The sequence below is a fragment of the Mus caroli genome, unplaced genomic scaffold, assembly GCF_978045245.1.
Source record: "Mus caroli unplaced genomic scaffold, Mus_caroli_1 scaffold_2, whole genome shotgun sequence".
Lineage (NCBI taxonomy): Eukaryota > Metazoa > Chordata > Mammalia > Rodentia > Muridae > Mus > Mus caroli.
In genome coordinates, this window is record NW_028227257.1 from 147,670,773 (window position 1) to 147,690,669 (window position 19,897).

A 19,897-nucleotide genomic window follows, 5' to 3' on the forward strand; every position below is an offset into this window, starting at 1 on the left:
TGTGGCCCTTACAGCAGAGTTAGAGCAGTGACAAAATGGACAGCTAGGTCTCTGTGGTAGGAGAACAGGCAGGTCCTGTTCCACCTGACCCTGGAAGTCACGCATGATTCCTTAGAGTGTGGCTTTGGGACCTGGGGTGAGCTTCCTCTGACTTCATATGCAGGTATCAGGAATTACTTGAAGCACAAGCAAATTTCTGAGATAGCCTCCAGAGCTCACTCCTCAAAGGGACAAGGTCCACTTTCAGACCAGAACATAGTGGGTGGCTAGGCAGGATGGGCTAGGCCTGCCTAGGAAACAAAGACTCAGTCTAGAGGTAGTGTCAGCCTCTGGAGCCGTGGGCCTTGCTAATTAGCCAACCTACAGTGCCTCTGGGCCTCATGAAATGTTCCTGAGTGATAGGCTTCAAAACCGTGCCCTGGGGTGGAGGACATGCTTGTGGGTGTTTATACTTAGGGCTAAGCTACTTGTGTATCTTGGATTTTTCTGGATTCTTCTTTGTTTCTTGCTTAATCTAGACCCGGTTTTGAGGATCGAATAGGGACAGATGACTTCTCCACTACCTGGCTTCCTCTTAGTGGCTTTCTTACAGTACTGCATTCACATTACAGGTACCCAGTAAGAGAGTCCCATGCAGATTCTTATTGCATGCTGCGTCCTAACCCCACACTGAGGCAAATGCTCTTGTAAGGTTCCCTGACCTTCTAGGAGGCATTGTCCTTACTTCCAGATTCAAGAGTATGCAGCATGCTGTGGATGCATGGCTGAGGAGTGGGGCCAGCCTTGGAGTGTGGAATGCATGACACAGACTCTGTGGTCCGTGAACATGTGTTCTCAGAACCGAGAAGCCTGAAGCACGCATGCCTTAGCCCAGGGCAGCCCTCATCTGAGATCTGTGCACCGCTGCTTCCGCTTTTGTAAGTGTCATTGTCTGAAGGCAGTAGGCAGAAGGAAGGACTTGGTAAAGCTGCCTGACACAATGACACCCTCTTGCTCCAGGCCTTGGGGTCAGGGCCTCTAATGTCGGTGGATCTCTCATCCCTGTTCAGCATCTAGCTTTGGTTCTTTGTTTCCTACCTGTGTAGACATCATGGTCCCTGTCCAGGGTGGTAAACTGTTTGCCGTTGTGCCAGGTAAAGGAGTCGCCTGCATTGCCATGATAACGCCCCAGCCGGAGCTTATAGTACTCGCTTTCTGGCTCCAGTCGGAAGCTGGCATACTCAGCAAAGACTTTGCGGCCAGACCAGTCCTCCATGGTTACCAGCAGTTTGTAGTTGCCTTGGTTCGTCAGCCAGTAGATGTTCTCCAGGCCCAGCCAGTACTCACCGTCGATGTTCCCAAACCCTTGCTGGGGAAGATCCAGAGAGATTCAGTGAGGGGTCTGTGTCCCAGGAATAGTCAGAGCGTAAGGCAGGCCTGGGCTCCAATCCCTGCTACCTGTGTATGAGGCTCTATGTCTGGGTGAGCGACTGAACCTTTGTTAACTGTCAGTCATGTGCCATTCACACATCTGACGAGCATACCTTTTCCCTGACATCATGTGAGCCTGTTTCTTGTTGCCTGAGGATTCTGTAACTTCTCAAAGGCAGGAAGATGTGGTCACTCAAGAGCCTGGCACCCAGAAGGTATGCAGCCAGCATTGCATAGACAAGAGCCATTGCCTCCCCCATGCCTCAGTTGCCTTCTCTAGAGATGGGTTATGTGTGTGGGTTATACGTAAGCTCTAGCATAGACTGCCACAGCTAAGAATTGTGATAGGCCTGTGACATCCACCTGGCCCTTCTAGGTTTGAAACTCAGTAATTTTGTTACTCATTTGATATGTGCTTTGGGGTATCAGCGAGCAGTGACCCCCAAAGTCTTTGAAGTGGTTTTCAGAACCAGGTACTATCGGCCTCCATAGGATGTGTGAACCCTTGCTGTGCTGTGCCATCTCCTTGAGAATATGGAGGAGTGCAAGGAGGACCTCAAGGCTAGGCTTTGGAGGAGGGACAAGCAGGAGATATACAGGCTACCCGGGTGGGGCAAGCCAGGATGGAGAAGACTGGAGGCATTGGGTCTGATGGGAGCCCCCGATTGCCGTTGCTGCTTTACTGCGCAGTAGCTGTGAGCCATCGCAGGGTACTTTCCCTGCTGACCTGCAAGGTGACTATGTAGTAATACCTCCCTCAAGGGCATAGTCAAGAGTTACAGTGCCTGACACAGGACATGTGTCCATTGACCTGAGCTGCTCATGCCCTCCTTACTGTCCCCTCTTGGTTCAGAGCAGGGTGGGAGGTGTGCTTGACTTACAAGGAGAAGCATTCTGTATCCTGGGCACTGGGAGGCCCAGAGAATAGACCTTGTAGTTAGGGCCCGCTTATTGTCAGAGTTCCCTACACGTGGCTTTTAGGGGGCTTCCCAGGCCCTGGAACCCTGCCACCTTCCCCTTCTGGACCTCAAGAGCAGATCTACCTTACAGAGGCCCCAGCTGGGAGTAAGATGCTGTCTCTTCTCTGTCCTCTCCTGTACAGCAGACAAGGAGAGGCCTGGCCTTACCACTCAGATGGCTTTGCAGAGATGGTCCTGTCCTTGCTATGCAGTCACCTTACAGGCAATGCATACAGGCCCAGTGGTCTCACCTTATAGGTCTCCCAGTTCCTGAAGAAGTTGACAGAGCCGTCCAGGCGTCTCTGGATGACAGTCCAACCTCCAGGGTCATGTCTCTGGTCACACCACACCTGCATCAGGCGGTTGGTATTCTCAGGCTTCACCAGGTAGATGGAACTGGTGCTGTGACCATCTTCCAGGGCTTGCAGGCAGTCTCTCCATGGACCTGTAGGCAAGTACGTGTATGTTACAACTGTCTGCTGCCAGGCTACATCTAGCTATGTTCTAGACAGGTATACACTCTAACAAGAGCTAAGGAACACATATTGAAGGGGCAGATGTTTATTTTGTAACCTTGAGAAGTCATCTACAATAAAAGCAAGAGCCCAGGCCAAGAATCAGGAGGCCTGGACTCCAAGCCCTGTTCTGCTCTCACTTCCTCTCGTGTCCATGAGGAAACCGTTCTTCACCGCTTCTCCACCCTGCTTTCTTTGTTTGTAGGTGAGTCATTGTTTTTCTCATTCAGAGCTATTAGATTACAGATCATTTGGGTGGTTATTCTTTGAGTGACTTTTTAAAAAAAAAAGTTATTTATTTATTTTATGTATGTGAATATACTGTAGCTGTCTTCAGACACACCAGAAGAGAGCATCGGATCCCATAATAGATGGTTGTGAGCCACCACATGTGGTTGCTAAGAATTGAAATCAGGACCTCTGGAAGAGCAGTCAGTTTTCTTAATCTCTGAGCCATCTCTCCAACCCCTCTTTGAGTGATTTTTAAAGAAGTCATTCCCATTGGTGCACTAAGATATGTGCCTACTGATCGTGGCCACACTCTTCAGTGTCATGTGGGCTCAGGGCTATGCTTTGCCAATCCAATCTGTGGCTCTCTTTAGCAGGTGGCACCAAAACCACTCTAGGAGCCTGTAGATGCCGTGTGTCTTTCAGCCCCTGACCCTGGCTCTCTGTCCTCTAGTAATGTCCTATGCTTTGAGTTTACTTGAGTTATCAGGTCTAGTCAAGTTGGGGTCTTCCTCAGTGATTGGAGGAAACTTTTGGAGGTTTTCAAGACCTACCTAGTAGACTGCATAGTTTAAAATAATCATTATACTTTGCTGTGTGCTTTTCAGAACGCCTTTGAGACTGAGAGTTGTTAAGATGAACTGTTCTAGGACATGGGACTTGCTTCCTACTTTGTGTGTTCCTTCTATAAGTATTCAATCGATGGCTGCAGTGGTGCACTTGGGAGGTGGTGGCAAGAGGATCAGGAGCTCAAGGTCAGCCTCTGTAACGAAGTGAGTTCTAGGCCAGCCTTGGTAATAAGGTCCTGTCTCAGGAAACAAAGGTAAAAACAACAATAAAGCCAGCTATTTATTGAGTCCCACTCCCTAAAGGCTGCCCTGGGCCTGGGGAACCTAGGGCAGTGTAGGTTGTTTCTGGGGCAGACCCCACCAGCATTCTTAGCTAATTCTGGTGATCTTCTCTTTCTCTCTCCATGCGTGGGAAGGTAGCCCTCTGTGTTGGTTCACCCAGCTTTTCCTGCGAAGGCCTAGCTTTGCAGGTTCCTGGAGGCTAGCACTTTGGTTCAGCTAGCCTGATGTGTTGGCTAAAGCTTAGATTTGGGGACCTTACTGGGCCCTGCAAGCAGTGTGGAGTGCCTGTCGGGAACAGAGACCATCTGCTTCTTTGTCCATCTCTGTGCCAGTTCAGCTGGATGCTGACTGACAGTGTGCTGCTTGCTTCATTCTCTAGGGGCTTCCTACACCCTTGCCTTTCCTCTGCACACAGGACAAGCAGGTTCCCCAAGTGCCCAACCTGTGCTGAATGTAGGTACAAAGCACGCCTGCCCTCCTTCCCTCCCTCTCTCCCTTTTCTCCTTCCCTCCTCCCTCCCTCCCTTCTCTCCCTTCCTCCCTTCTTCCCTTCTTCTCTTCCTCCCTTCCCTCCCTTCCTCCTTCCTTCCTTCCTTCCTTCCTTCCTTCCTTCCTTCCTTCCTCCCTTCCTTCCTTCCTTCCTCCTTTCCTTCCTTCCTTCCTTCCTTCCTTCCTTCCTTCCTTCCTTCCTTCCTCCTTTCCTTCCTTCCTTCCTTCCTTCCTTCCTTCCTTCCTTCTTTCCTTCCTCTCTCCTTCCCTCCCTCCCTTCCTTCCTCCCTTCCTCCCTCCCTTCCTCCCTCCCTTCTTCCCGCCCTCTCTCCCCTCCTCTCTCCCCTGATGTCACTTCCTGCTTCTGCTTTCCCCCAGTTTCTGTCCTGGGGAAGGGGAGACGAGACCTTCAGGAGGAACATTGAAAAAGGAGAAAAAGGTTTTCATTATTTTTGGCCCAAGCTCCAGGGACTGAGACAGAGAATGAGAGTCTGTCCCTGACAGCTGGAGCAGAGCGCCGGTGGCATGGGAGGCCTTCCAGTTTTCCACCAGGTCAGCAGGACAGGGAGGCGCTTAGTGAGAGAGAGAGCGCTGGGATGGAAGGCAGAAGGCGCGGGACATGACAGAATAATGCCCACTAAAGCCAGCAGCCAGCCCTCTTCCTGCACAGCCACGCAGCTCCTGGGGTGGCTCCATGCTGAGGCTGTTCTTAAAGGGGGTACAATATAGGTAGGGTTTGGAGGCCACTGGAAAAGTGATAGGTTGGTCTCATAGTGACCAATCTATGCTGCCTTCCACGGTTCATTGTGGAATGCCTCTGGCATTCTTGAAATGGGCTTTAATTTTTTTTTTAATTTTATTTAGATTTTTTTTTTAGGATAAGTATTTTAGGATGATTTGAGGTCTTTAGTATGAAAATATTTTAAGCAGTGATAATTTTAGAAAGGCCTGGGGATGGCTCAGGAGGTAAAGAGCCTGCTATCCAGCGTGAGGCCCCAATTCAGTCCCCAGACCCATTGCACAGCCTTGTGGCAGTGTGCTCCCATGATCTCAGTGCTCCTACAGCAAGACACAAGATAGAGACAGGAGAGGCCCCTCAAGCTTGGGGACCAGCTAGCCTGGCATCCACAGTGACCTGGCACCCAAGAGAGACCTGTTTCGGGCAGTGTGTTAGCATGTCATCTGACTACCACATGCATGCCATGACACTCATATACCTGTACCCACACGTGTAAATACATATAAATATCACACACGGTACAAAAACACAGAGATACAAAACAAATATCACACACACACACACACACACACACACACACATATACAATAAATAATTTATTGAAAGAAGAATGCAGGCTTGTACTGGTTTTGGACATGCTTCAGAGGGTAAGCAGACTCTTGAGGCCCAGGTGAGAATGCCTCACTCTGAGAAAGGCCTGTCTGCAGAAGTAGTAGCAATAATTTGGCATTGGAATCTATGGATGGCTTCTGCTGAGGCCCCAGTCTGTTGCAGGCCTTGCTTAGGTATTTACCCTGCTGAGTCTTTCCATGCTCCTGGTAGGTAGTTGTAATCACCTCATTTACAGATGAGGAGGTCTGAACCCACAGACCTTAGGGGACACCCCAGAGCTACATGGCCCTTGGAGGCAGGGTGGTCTACTACCTCAAATGATCTGTTTAGGAATGTGTTCACTCTGATACACTGTTATCTCTCCCCAGCCAGTGTGGCCTTGAGAACAGAGGCCTGGCTCTGGCCTTGGCATACTGATGACTTTATCTGTCAGGTTGTTAAACCCCTTTATTTTTGTCTTTGTTGATAATTCGGGTTTTGTCTTGTCTTATTTGTCCCCGCTACATTTACTTACTCTGTCTTTTGCCTATTTTGGTGTTTTATGATGTTGAAGTTTCCTCTGTGTGTATGTGGCAAATCTGGCCATTGTGTAAGGTCTTCTAAAATTGTGGAGTAGTTTGAAATGATGTAGAAGCATTCATGTTTTCTGCCTTTTACAACACTCAGCCACCAGCTTCATTAAATAGCTGAGGCTCTCTCAGAAGCCTTGCAGATCTCCACACTCAAACACATCCCCTTTCTTAATGTAAGTGAGAGGCAAAATGATCAGCAAAAACAGCAGGTGAAAGTCAGTTCGAGTTTTAGATTGCATTGAGAACATGGTACCAACACCCTGCTGAGATGAGAAGCCTTTGTGTAAGAAGGATGGGGCAGGGGCCAATCTGTGGGGCATATAAATAATGCAATGGGGATCCAACACTGCACCATATAAATAACTCGGGACAAATCTGTTAGCATTACCCTTGGATGATGCCACAAAGGGCCAAGCAGAGAATTCAACTTTTGGTAAAGATTCTGGGGCTGGAGTAGTATATGGTTGGAGAAAGACTACTGATACTTTGTTGGAGGCGCTGGGGTCAAATTTTGGTGGCTTTTCTTACTCACTTCAGACTTGTGACTTGTGACTTCAGACTTCAGTCACTTGTGACTCTAGGCAGATCCCTGCCTCAGTTTTACTGCTGTGACATAGGGAAAGAACAGTAACCATCCTGTAGATCTCAGGTCAGGGGCTAGATAAAGTCTTTCTCCCCTTAGATGCAAGCAAACTTGATATGTTGAAGTGGTCAGCTCCTTCCTTGAGATACACATGCTGCTTGCTCTTGAATTTCCAAAACTAAGTATATATTATAATACACACATGCATGCCCACACATGCGCGCTCGCACACACACACACACACACTATGCATGCACACACATGCAGGCATGCATGTGTGTATCTATGCATGTGTCTATGTCTATTAATAAGTATTTTCCACTAGGCACACTTTAGATGTCAGAATCAGTGGAGGCTACAGAGCTGCACTGCAGAAGAAAATGAGAATCTTTTTTGTTGAGTATAGCTGAGTGTTCAAAGTGCAGTGGGCGAAGCATCTTCTGGCGCAGAGCGAGTACACGGTGGTGTTTGCCTTGGCTCCCCTTCTGAGAGGTAGCTCTGCCTGCAGAACCAGGCCAACACTAACTCGGCAGCACCCAGGCTCACCTCTATAAAGACCATATTTACACCGTAGTCAGAATGTTCCACATGAAGAGCAGTTCGGCTACCATGGCAAGCAGATCTGTGTGGTTCCCTCGAGAGAGGCAGCAGTGCAGGAAAGGCACAGGATTGAGGCCGAGGATGGGGGAGGGACACAAGATATGCAAGCCTTAGGCCTTGGTACCCTGGGATCAGCCTTGGGAATTTTGAAATTATTTGGCCTGGAGTAACTCAATTAATTTGGTTCTGGTTTCTCAGCAATCACCCAGGGTTGATTGAAGGTGGTGGTCCACTTCGTGATCTCACCTATAGTATTTCTGATGGAGACATCACAGGTACAAGGCATAGAGCCTCCATGAAAAACAGGGAGTACTTCAAAGGTAAAGGCTAGACTCAAGTATACTATTATCTTGTGTGTCCTCTCTGAAACCTGAGGATGAGCAGCCTCGGCTGGATTGGCCCAGGCCCTGGAGCTGGTCCTGATGAGGCAGGGGCAACACTACATCAGCACACCTAAAGGGTGAGGTAAGAAGCAGAGCTTCAGCGCTGGCCAGCAGGTGTGGCTCCTCTCCTCAGCCTCTGAGCCTCAGGACATGGTGGCCTTAGGCTGAATAGAGGACCTGTGGTAACTTCCTTGGAAGTGTTCCTGAGAGTGCTTTAATCCTCCTGTCTCCCTAGACATTAAGACACCTTCCTTGTGTGAGAACCCTGTCAGTTCTCATTAGTGGTCTGTGCCTGTGAAGTCTGTTTGCCAATAGAAAGGACTAGATATTAAAATTGGATCTGGAATATCCTACTCAAATTTATCCATTTAATGCCAGGGCAAATGTACTTCGTAGGTGTGACCCACCCTGGCCAGTGGCAGGCCCCTGGGTGTCCTGAACAGGCAGGCCTGAAGTCAGGCCCTGTAAAAGGACATAAGGAGCAATTTTATCTGATAATTCTTGAGTCTCGCTTTTCAATAAATTTGGCAAAAGTCTTGTCTATGTCAATGGCTACCTTTTGGTGAAGCAGAGTACAAGTAGTGGCCCAACTGCAGGTTGCCAAGTGTTGGCAGTGTGTGTGTGTTGTCTCTTCCATTAGTGGGGATGTGCACGATCTTAGTCTGTCCTCAGCACTGAGGGCCTTGGGCAGAGAGCGAGCTTGGAGGGATTCATTACGATGTTTGAAACCTAAAACAAAATCTCACTGGCTCTCAGATGGGAAAAGAAAACTACGAAATAAAAATTCATTAGCCTGTGATTAAATTTCTACAAAGTGTATCAACCATCCATCGGATTCACTGATTGATAACTTTCACCTCCATAAAAGATGTTATTACTTTGGAAACAATTTGTAGGTTAGATTTTTCTCACTTCCCAAGAATTCCTGAGCATGCCTGATGTTGCTGAGAAATCAGAGCCAACCATAAATTAATTGGGTTACTGCTGGCCAAATAATTTCAAAAGCAGAATTATTCAACTCCTTTCAAAATTGTTACAGTAAAACTTATATTGGCTGTGTGAGGCGAGGGGGCTTGAGTGCATCTGATACAGCTCCAGCTCTCCCAAGAGCTCTTAGGGCCCATGAAGGGCTTGCCGGGCCCCAGCCTGCCTGCCTGACCTCAAAATAAATACTACTGCTCTACTAAGGTGCTCAGTGTTAGCTGCAGGCTGGGAAGCATGCGCCCACTCAGGTTTCCAGCAGGCAGCCAGGCAGGAGAAATGGGAGTTTTAAATGGCTTAGGAAAAGGGTGGGGCTGGGGGGTGGAGCTCCGTGGCAGAGCTCTTGCTTGTCATTCTCTGGGCCCTGGGTTCAACCATCAACACCATAGGGGAAAAAAGAGAGAAAGAAAGAGAGCAATGTTTAGGCTAGCAGGGTTCTGGAAACCTTACTGTGTAGAGCTGAGCAGCCCTCTGTGCTCCAGGGCTGGGGTCAAGCCTCCTTCCCTGGTGTTGCTGTTGGTAGCCTCCAGGGCTGCCTGGGTGAGGTAGGCACAGATCGGATGAAGGCTCACAGCTAAGTGCAGACACCACAGAAGAACTGATCAGACCCAGGACTCTCAGTCCACAAATGCTTAGCAAGTGGCTGGTGCTCCTGTGGTCAGCCAGTCTATGGACACTTTGAGAGGAAGGGAGCAGCTTCATTGCTCTTCTTAAGGAACCTCTGTTGGCTTTCCCTGTTACCTTTTTATCTCTCACATGTTCACAAGGCTCTCTTTAGCCTCTGGTCTGCCATTTTACTCTGGAGCTGGACCGCAAGCCACTTGGTATGTAATTTGTGGCATTTTGGCCTTTTTCTCTGTCTGAAACAGGACACTTGCCTAGCACTGAGCTGGTCTTTATGGTTTCCTGACAGTTGCTGACCATGGCTGAGAGCAGATTTGCAGGGCTTCAGCCCTGCAGGGCCTTGTCACCTCTAGAAAGCCTTTCCCATCTCCAAAAGACGTCTTCATCCTGCCTAGGCTTCCCAAAAGCCTTTGTATATATTCCTGTTGGAGTATAGCATGAGCGTCTGCTCCACATCTCAGAGAGCCTGTCACCAGGTAACCAGACATCTGCCTCCTAGGCCATTTCACCTTTTCCTCAGAGCCCCAGAGTCAAAGGCAGCTTGGTCTCAGAGATCTGGCACGGGTGCTGACAGCTGACTCTGGCACCAGACTCCTTCTTTCATTGTCTTGTTACCACGCATCAGGGTTGTGTGAGGTCTGTCCCCAGCAGATGGCAGTGGGCTCTTGTGGGAGCAGGCACCTCTCAGGGCAGTGAGTCTGTGGTAAGCAGACAGGTAAAAGTCCTTCCCCAGTCCACCTGCCACCTGTGCATCTTCACATGAGTGTAGTAAGTTACAACTCTCTCAGCTCGAGAACCTGAAAAGCAGAGGCCTCCATGGCAGATGGTCATCTGTATCCAAAGCATACCTTAAAACAAAATCATTTCTGTGGGAATGTCTGTAGCAGACCGCATGCAGTGGAGGCCCTGTGTCGGAGTAGTACCACGTGCCGGCCTTTGGTGGTCTTTTAGAAACTACCCCTAAGAAAATCACATAGGCCACTCAATCTCAACATAAAAAGAAAAGAAATTAATTACTGTCTTTGTCATTTAAAATAGTATTCGATTTTTCCTATTGATTTATTCTGTGTATATTTAAGAATAAAATCTTAAAATATTGTATCTAAAGAGGGCAGGGATGATCGAAGAAGAGAGCACGGATGACACATGTGCTTGGGGTCAGCACTCCATCTCCTTTGAGATTCAGGTTTTGCCAAGGCACTCTGGACCCAGTCACCCCTGGGACACTGAGGTTGATGGGCAGTCAGGAAGGGACCCTCTCTGTGACCATGAGCAGGTCTCTCAGCCCTCCTTAACAAGTGTCTGCCATCATCATATGCCTTGGCCGGCAAGCTTAGTGGGTATGATGGTTTAGATACCAGCGGGACAGTAATAGCTAGCTAGTTCTGCTTTCTCTTTTCAAACAGGAATTTGGCAGCCTGCTGTGACTGTACTGTCAGAGGCAACCAAGTAAATTCACCACAGTGATCCATCTGTGTAGCTAGCAAGTTGGCCACAGAAGCCCAGTCTCCAGGATTTTCTCGAATACTTCTGGCTTGCCAAATGCCAAACTGTTGGGCTTCCCATGCCCTGAGATGCCAGATGTCCAACTTCTAACAGCCACAAAGCTGATAGTTTATCTCCTGCAAATAGCCAGGGCCTTTAGCCACTGTCATCCTTGGAACGCGGCCTGAGGGGTGGAGGGATAGCTATGAGCCACACTCAAAGGCCCTTTGTGATCAATTCCACAGACCTCTGGGGGTATGGTTGCAAGGAAGATGGCCCTGGAACAGCCTGCCTCTAGTGGCTTTTGTTTAGGAAGAAATTAACAAGGAATGTTCTTTGAAATGTCTGCTGTGATGGGTTTTAGAAATCTTAACTCATTTAAGAAAACATTTTAGGAAAAAGCAAGTACAGGACAGAGGAAAAGACACACAGTCCATAGGTGGAGACCAGGTGGCCTTCCCCTCAGTCTCCATGGCCCCAAAGGCTAAGTCAAAATCAGAGCTAGCCAGTACCCCTCACCTGTAGCATCACATCCCCGCTCTGCCACCTTGGGACCAGTACCTTTTCTTTATAGTGATGTGCTGCTGTGCTGGGCAGCCATTGTCTGCTGTTCGCAGTTCCTGTCTCAGGGCAAGTGAGATCAAAGCATGGGGACATCTACCTAGGAAGTCCTAGTGGTCAGCTTCTCCAAGCCACCACTCTAGAGGCCTAGGATGAGAGGGTGGTTTGCACATGCGCACTGTGTTGTCCCTGAAGCAGTATGGCCCTGAGAAGGGATCATAGCACGGAGAGTAAACATGTAAGGAGAACATGCCCTATGGCCCAGCTGTCTGTGAAAGGCTAACATATAACCCCAGGGGTTTGTCCAAACCTACAGGAGCTAATGGCTGGGTCTGCCTGAAGCTTCCAAAGACCTGTGGCCTGGGTTTTGAGGACTAAGGAAGAGTGGCTTGTCATGCCTGGCATGGCAGTAGCTGCTGTGTCTGTGTGGCACTGTAAGGTCCCCACAAACCCCCACATATACACACATGAAACTGACAGAAGCCAGGCTGGTAGTGGCCAGTGCTAAGTCACATATTTCCCACACAGTGCTCAAGGTGTCCCCTGGATTGGGGACTGTGTAATTGTGCCTGAGTAACTTTAAACCCTGAGGATCCTGGGAGCTACAAGTGCAGTGACCCGTGTCTGCTCTGCACCAAGAGGCCATGTGACAGGGAGGCCACTCCAGGGACCAAGGTATTTTAGTAGTTCTGTTTCATGACATTGGGGCTCCTCCTTTGTCCCTGGAGAAACTCGCTAAGCAGAAGAGGCAATACATAGATGTACCTGAGTCTGTTGGAGTTTTTGTTGTTGTAGCTGGGTTTTTTGTTTTCTGTTTTAATTTTTTTGAAGCAGGGTTTTTATGTGTAGTCTGGCTGTTCTGGAACTCGATCTATACATCAGGCTGGCCTTACAGAATCCGCCAGCCTCTGCCTCCCAAGTGCTGGGATTAAAGGCATGCGCCACCCCCCCGCAACCCCTGTTGGCTGCCTATTGGTTTTTAAAGACATCTGTCTAGGAAAGCCATGCTGTACTCCTGGTAGCTGGCAGCACTGTGCTTCTTAGCCATCTCCACAGTGGGCCTTGTGACAGAGACTGGTGTGTGATGATAGCTGCCTGGGGTGAGGTCAGAGTTCATTTGCCCTTTCCTGTGCTCCTTAGAGAATGACCTCTGAAGCTGACCTCTAACAGCTGCCAGGACCGTATCCTGTTAGGACCTCTAACAGCAGAGGGCCATGGGTGGGCTATTGGCTCAGGCAGTACTGTAGGCACCATCCAAACCAAATATTCCCTGTGTGACCAGCCCCGAGTGAAGTGGGACCTAGGTGTGATGCTAGGGAGACTAGGCTCGGACCTACCTGGATCCTTCATCTTAGCTGTTAGCAGGTACCTCCTGGCCGCGGCCAGCCTGTCACTGTCTGACTATGGCTGGGAGCAAGTCATGAGGCCAGCTTCAGATAAGGGGCTGTGGCTGTCTTGGCCTTCTGGAGAAGGGCATGCTGATTCCTGAGCAGCCACAACAATGGAACAAAGGACTGATGGCTCTGAACTTCCTAGAGGGAAGCCAAAGGCTGTGGCGGCCTGAGTGCAAGGTGTTTGATTGTAAAGGACTTTCTGGCTGAGTGGCAGCAGCAAGCCAAGGCTCTTGCAGGAGAATACAGAGGGGTTTTGTCTTTCGGGACCAGACCTGCCTGAGCTGGAAGAGGGCTGATAGTCACTCTGCCCATTGGTTGGATCAAGGCAGACCACCTTCTTTTTCATCTCAGATCAGTCCAAACCCAGGAAAGGTAGGCCTTTCCATTGCCACCCTCCTCCCTGCTCTGTCTGCCCTTGTGAGGTAGACACGCAGAGTAAGAGAGAGACATTAGAGCACACACAGGTCATCTCTTGCTTGGTGAGTGAGCATGGATACTCACGGGGACTGCCTTAGGTATAGCAGACTACAGGTGCCACAGCCTGTCCTGGGTTATAAACAGCTGTACCAGGGTCATTTGAGAGGCTAGGAGAAGGGCTATGCCCTTGGTTGGGGCTTTCTACAGACCCACTTCCATCAGGTGTCCCTCCTCCCAGGTTCACCTGGTAAACTTAGAAAGCCTTCAAGATGCAGGACAGAAGTGTCATCTCTGAGCCATTCATGCTGTCCAGCAGGGTGTGGTCATGCTACCTTAGTGACGCCACAGTCCTTCATCTGCCTTCTTGGTGGACACAAGCACACTATATACACTGTTCTATATAGTGGCCAGACAATGCTCATTGTATTCTTGGTATTTTGATATGCTGGCTTCATAAATTCTCACAGTGTTCCAGAAATTTGGGTCCTTCCAGAGAAATCTTGTCAGACCTGCTCTGTGGAATTTGAGGAATAGACATGATTGGAGGCAGGGCAGATTCCAGATACCTTCACACACCTGCCACCTCCCCTCACTGGGTTCCTGGAGACCAGGGACCAGAGTTTTCACCAAGTCAGAGGAGGGCACAGGCAGTATTGGCAACCTCTGGTGACATCATTGCACGTTGTGTTTTCATGACATCCTCCCGAGAAGCTGTAGCTCTGTTCCTGTCTCCTCACGTGAAGAAAGTTAAGGCTCAGAGAGTTTAAAACAAAACAGAACAAACAACTATTGCACATTTGGTTTTGATCTCCGTATGTAGAGAACCTCAAGGATGACTTTGAACTTCTGCTCCTCCTGCCTCTGCCTCTTGAGTTCTCAGATTACAGACACACGGCATCATACCTCAGTGCTTTGTGTGTGCTGAGCAGACACTGCCAGCTGAACTGCACTTCAGCTGACTTAAATAGCTTTCTCCAGAGCAAATAGGGAAGAAGGAGGGACGGGCATGGCAGATCCAGGTGTTTATCCCCGTTTTGTTCCAGCTCAGGAAATGTCCTGAGATGGCTGAGTTAGAAACCAGAGATCCCAAGTTGAAAGGAGGCCTGGGTGACTGTGACACCAGCCTTCGAGTGGTGCCCAAAGGCAGTGTCACTCTGGGTATCCTGTCAGAACACAGAACGCACTCCACCCTGCCTTGACCTCTGCTGCAAACCAGGTGTGGGTGCAGATGGCACTCTCATCAGGCACTGGACACAGAGCTGAAGACAGACTCTTCACGCCAGTCTCCTTGTTTTAAGATGCAAAGACCGTGATCAAAGGAGGCTCAGTTTACTGTGGGCCCAGTGCCACACACACATTCTGCATTATTTCATGTCCTAGAACTATCAGCTGGGAACAGACTGAAATAAAGCCTACCCATAGACTTAGATGAGGAGCCCAGGGACAGGGTGACTTGGCTCCTGTCCAGACCTCGCCAATAGAAGAAGGAAGATTTCGATCCAGGATGGTCAACTCCGCATACCTGCTCTCCACCCACACCTAGTCCAGGTCTTTCTTCTAAGGTGCTATGGCATATGCTGTGTCATGTGCCTGGCTCCTCCTGTCCCCACTGGCCTATCCATTCTTGATCTGCCCACTGGTCACCCTCATACACACAGGTTCAACTCAGTACTGGTTTATTTTTTAAAGTGTGAAATAGGTACAAAGGATCTTTTCAGTAAAAATCTCTCCCTGTCAACAAAGACATCGGTACCCCATGCATAGTCTTAGTTAACTTTTTCAGAGATTTAGCACAGGTGGAAAACAGCACTGCCTAGATAAAGGAGAAGCCCAGCTCCTGGAACTGGGCCTCTGGAGAGGACTCTTCCGGCCTGCTCCCTTACCCTGACGATTTGCCAGAGCCTTCACACACCTGCCACGTCCCCACACTGGGTTCCTGGAGGCTAGGTACCAGAGTTTCCACTAAGTCAGAGGAGGGCACAGGCAGTATTGGCAAGCCCTGAAGACATCATTGCACGTTGTGTTTTCATGACATCCTCCCGAGAAGCTGTAACTCTGTTCCCATGTGTCTGAAGCAGGGGCCCAGCTCTACCTGAGCATCTTCAGGCTGTGAACAGGTTAGTCATCCTGTCCCTAAGGAGCTGCAGGACTAGTCAAGTGACCCTCATGAAAATCCCAGTGTAGTATCTTGGTTACACTTCCCAGGGTGTGCTCCCAAGGGACCCCATTCTTCTACTACAGTGTCCTGAGAGTCCCATGACATGTGTGCTGAGAGTGTAAGGAAGCCTTATTGAAAACTAGGCAGCAACGAACTGAAGGAAACTTCCATCCAGTGCCCTAGTCCCCGAGAAGCATGAACTTTGGACTTTATAGCACTCTCCCACTGGCCTGGCGTTTATCATGTGACATTTTCAGACAGCTCTGGGCTTACACAGGCATGAGAACCCACAGGTGAGACACCTAGCCACTAAGACAGGGCAGGTGCACAACCTCAAGTATTCAGGACTGTGTTCTCTCCCCTCAGAGACCAGAGCTGACACCCATAGCTTCTAGCTTCTGGGTTCTACCTTCTACCACCTTATTGGAGCAATGCCATCCCTTGCTCCCATCAACCCAACTCCATTGGCTCCAGCAGCCACCCCAGGGGATTGCCAGAGGTTTATGCAACTGTCTTGAGACTCACATGCCCACATGTACCCCCTGGCTGAGGGGCTCAGAGGCCCATGGGAGCTGGACTCCCCAAAGGACTTACCTGATGGCTTATCAGTGGAAGATGGGAGACTGGTAAGGGCAGGCATGGTGGGCAAGGAGGGCGGCAGCACCTTCAGATTCTGGTCACTCTGGATCTCATTGGTGGAAATCTGGTTGATGATGCGGTTGTAGGTAGGTGGTTGGTAGACCCGAGGTGGAGCGGCTGGGGGTGGCTGGGGCACAGGCCTGGCTGCAGGTATGCGTTGGCAGTGCTCTTCAAGCTGAGCAATGACCTCTGATTGGTTGTGCGCCAGCATAGCCAGGTGCTGGAACTTGTGCTCCAGGTCCTTGTACTTGCTAGCCAGCTGCAGCATGTCAGCTGTCTGGTTCAGGATCCTGTTCTCCAGCTGGGAGAGCTCCAGTGCATTGTCTCGCTTGCGAATGATCTCATGTAGAAGTTGCATGTACAGCTGCGTGACTCGAGAGTTCATGTTGCGGCTCTCCTTGCGCAGCAGCTTCACCTCGCTCACGATGCCGCCGTCAACCTCTACCAGCTGCTGCAGCGTCTCGATCTGCCGCTTCTGCTTAAGCAGCTCATTGTTGAGCAGCTCCAGCTCCTGCTTGTGCACACGGTTCTCCAGGTGCACCTCAGGCTCCTTGGAGTTGACACAAATGGCACCTGTGACCCGCTGCTGGGGCACAATGAAAGTGTAGGTGCACTTGTCGGGGGACTCACCTGCCCGCTTGTACCTGTTGAGGTAAATGTACTCTCTCTGTGAACCATCCTCTGTGCCCTCAACGTCAGCCTCTGGGCCTGTAGCAGCTCCGACAGTGGCCAGCAGTCCAAGCCACCAGTAGGTCATACACAGTGGCCTCATGGTCCTTGCAGTGTGCTGGTTGGTCTTTATGAACTGAAAGCCTAAGAGTGGAGAGATAAGGTCAGTGACAGCCCCATCTGCCAGTGGCTTGTGCAAGGTAGGACGTTCCCCAAATACACATCGGGGACACTATGACCCACTCTCCTAGAGTCAGGGAAAATGATTGTTGTTGGAATATTGATAGATAGTGGGGCCCTGCAGAGGTAGAGAGGAAAAGGGATCTGCCATACCCAGAGCCCAAGAATTGGCTCTGTAAGGGCAGATGCAGGATCTCTCACAGCGTCCCTCCCATCCCTAGAACGTAGCATCGAGAAGACTTTTCAGCTAAAGGAACGAGCTGCCGGACACAGAATGGGATGTGCTCACTTAGTAGTGGACAGTATCAGAAGACTATGTCTCTGTTTTTCCTGAGCTACAAAGCCCCAAACAGGAATAATCTGACCTCGTCTAAACCCAAATTCTTGTGACAGCCAGTATCTTCAGGGCCCCGATCATCGCAGAGTGATTACGTTAGGCATGTGTCTCTGGCTTGTTTTCTGGACAATATATCCCTTACCCATATGTTCCTCGGACATAAAGGTGTGCCAGGCAGTATGCTTACTCGATGCTGGGGGTATGGCTGCCCTCACAGGGCTTCCATGTCACCAGAGTTCCCAAGAACTGTAAGAAGGAGCAGGCATGTGTCCTGAAAGGTTATGACAAGGCCCTGACCCAACAGAGAGGTCAGGAGCAACTTCCCTGAGAAAGTGACCTTTGTACTGACTCTTAAGGGATGAGCTAGATAGGCCAAGAGAGACATGAGGATGCGTGCCGTCCTTCCTCCAGGGCCCTGAAGGGCACCGCTCCAGCAGTCTTCCCAGTCTGGTTTTCCTATACCCCTGCCACTGTCTCTCTGGAGCTCACTGCCTCTCTCCAGCTACTCTTCTATTTGTCTTCCTCCCTCTTTGGCAGAGCCCTCCAGAGATTTGCCCACTCTCACAGTTCTCAGACCCCATCTGTCTCTGCCCTCTGCCCATTATGCAGGGGTCTGTGTGGGAGGTCTTCTTCCTCCCTGTCCCTCCCTCTCAGCCTGCTCTTCCCCACCCCTCACTCCTGCCCCACCCACACTGATTTTTTTTTCCCCTGTGTTAGCAAATAGCAACTGTTCTAGTCACTCAGGACACAGCCCTTGAAGTAATTCCCAGCTCCTTAGCTCTGTTCTGTCTCTAACTCCTGCCTCTAATGCACCACAGAGGTGTGGTAGCCATAGCTTAGAAGGGCTCCCCAGTGCCCCTGCTGTCCTCAGCCACTCCCCATTGTCACCTATACTCCCTGCCTTCACTGTGTGCCTCGATTATTGCAGCTGCCCCCTAACCTGCAACCCTGTCGCTGACCCCTGACAGCCAAAGAGATCCTTTATTAAAGTCAGTGGAGTCTGGAGTCTCTTCAACGCAAACCCTCCAGCAGCTTCTTAAAGTGAAAGGCTAGGACTTTGGGGGCCCTCCCTGGCCCAGCTTCTGTTCTCTCCCAGATTTCATCTCTGGTCCCTTCCCTGCTTAGTCACTTGGGAAGCTGCTGTCCCTTAGGCTCTCGGGCACTAAGAACTCCATTCTCTATCCGCCTCCCCTGTTTCTTTGTTGCTTACTTCCTTTCTCTTTCATGTCCTTGCTCAAAGATCACCTTCTCAGTGACATGCTCTCTCCCATCTCTGAAACTAACCTAAGATTGTGACCCCTACTTCCCCTCAGAGTCCTTGTCACCAGGTTCGTGCTGTCCCTACCCCCAAATGTCAGCGCCTCTGGAGAGTCAGTTTTGGTCCCTGTACCATTTGTAATGTCTACTGCCTGACCCAAAATAGAGACACTTGGTCAATATGTGGTGGTGGTGGTGGGTGGGGGGTGCATGTGTGAAAAGACAGCAGCAGCTACAGTGCCGTGGAGAGAGCTGTGGAGACAGAACCAGCAAGCCAGGAGCCTGTGTGGGACTGAGGTGATCAGCCTGTGCGATTGAGGTCACGGGTCAGATTCATTGGTAACATCCATAGCATGCGTGGATTGGGTGTCGCCACATGCCTGACTGGGGCTTCTCTGTGTTCTTATAGTGTCCTTGATGGCAGCTGCTCTGCTCCTTAACTTTTACAATGTATGTATATGTGCATATGTGCATATGTAGGAGCACAAGCGCCAGACACACTTGCAGAGGTCAGAAGACAACTGCAGGAGTCAGTTCTCTCCTATCATGTCTGTCTCAGGCATCAACCTCAGATCATCAGACTTGGTGCAAGAACTCTTTCTTACCCGCTGGCCCATCTCACCACACCTAGATATTCTTAATCCCATATCACAGAGCAGGGGACTGGGACTCAGTTTTCAACTCTCAAGATCACAAGGCTAAAAGGTGGCACAACTGGAATTCAGCCCTGTGCTGATGGCCCTTAGCAGTTGGAAGCCACCAGCACTTAACATTCTTATCTGCTGAACATGGCTGTGGCACAGGAGCCCAAGGAAGCTTCTTCTGGGAATCCCTGACTTCAGGCTGCACCATGGACCAGCCAATGGGTAGCTGCAGATCAGAGCCTGTTCTCCATGGGGCTCTGCTGGGCTGTTTTCTACTGAAGTCCAGAGCCCATGTTTGGGCTAACAGTCAAAGAAGGCCTCCTGGGCCAGGCAGGGAGGGTATTTAATGGAGAGCTCTGTGGAGAAGTGGGGCTTCAGTGGAAACAGGATGGTTAAACAATGTTTGCCTGGTTTCCAAAGCTTTGGTTCCTTGGGAGCTGATGGTCACGCCCCCACTGTAGAAGAGTGGGGAGAAGTGGGCTCCAGGCTAGGGTTGGCCCTCCTGCCACACCTTCTGTGGGCAGCTCACCTGCCTACTTGGTGACAAACACCTCTGTGCTGTGGCCAAGAAACTGTCAGAATGCCATGGAGGCAACTTGGCACCAGAGAGT

The 19,897-nt window shown here is 50.1% G+C and overlaps 2 protein-coding genes across 6 annotated transcripts in view; one reads left to right on the plus strand and one right to left on the minus strand.

Moving 5' to 3' along the window:
• Window positions 1-19,897, plus strand: part of Ralgps1 (Ral GEF with PH domain and SH3 binding motif 1) — a 244,145-nt gene that overhangs the window by 135,566 nt on the left and 88,682 nt on the right. The gene's annotated exons all lie outside the window — the stretch shown is intronic.
• Window positions 1-19,897, minus strand: part of Angptl2 (angiopoietin like 2) — a 31,943-nt gene that overhangs the window by 2,706 nt on the left and 9,340 nt on the right. The window contains exons 2-4 of the mRNA XM_021182385.3: window positions 16,155-17,012; window positions 2,621-2,814; window positions 1,078-1,348 (exon numbers count right to left, since the gene is read on the minus strand). Coding sequence (XP_021038044.1) covers window positions 1,078-1,348; window positions 2,621-2,814; window positions 16,155-16,971 — 1,282 coding nt within the window. The 5' untranslated portion in view covers window positions 16,972-17,012. The remainder of the gene's footprint in view (window positions 1-1,077; window positions 1,349-2,620; window positions 2,815-16,154; window positions 17,013-19,897) is intronic.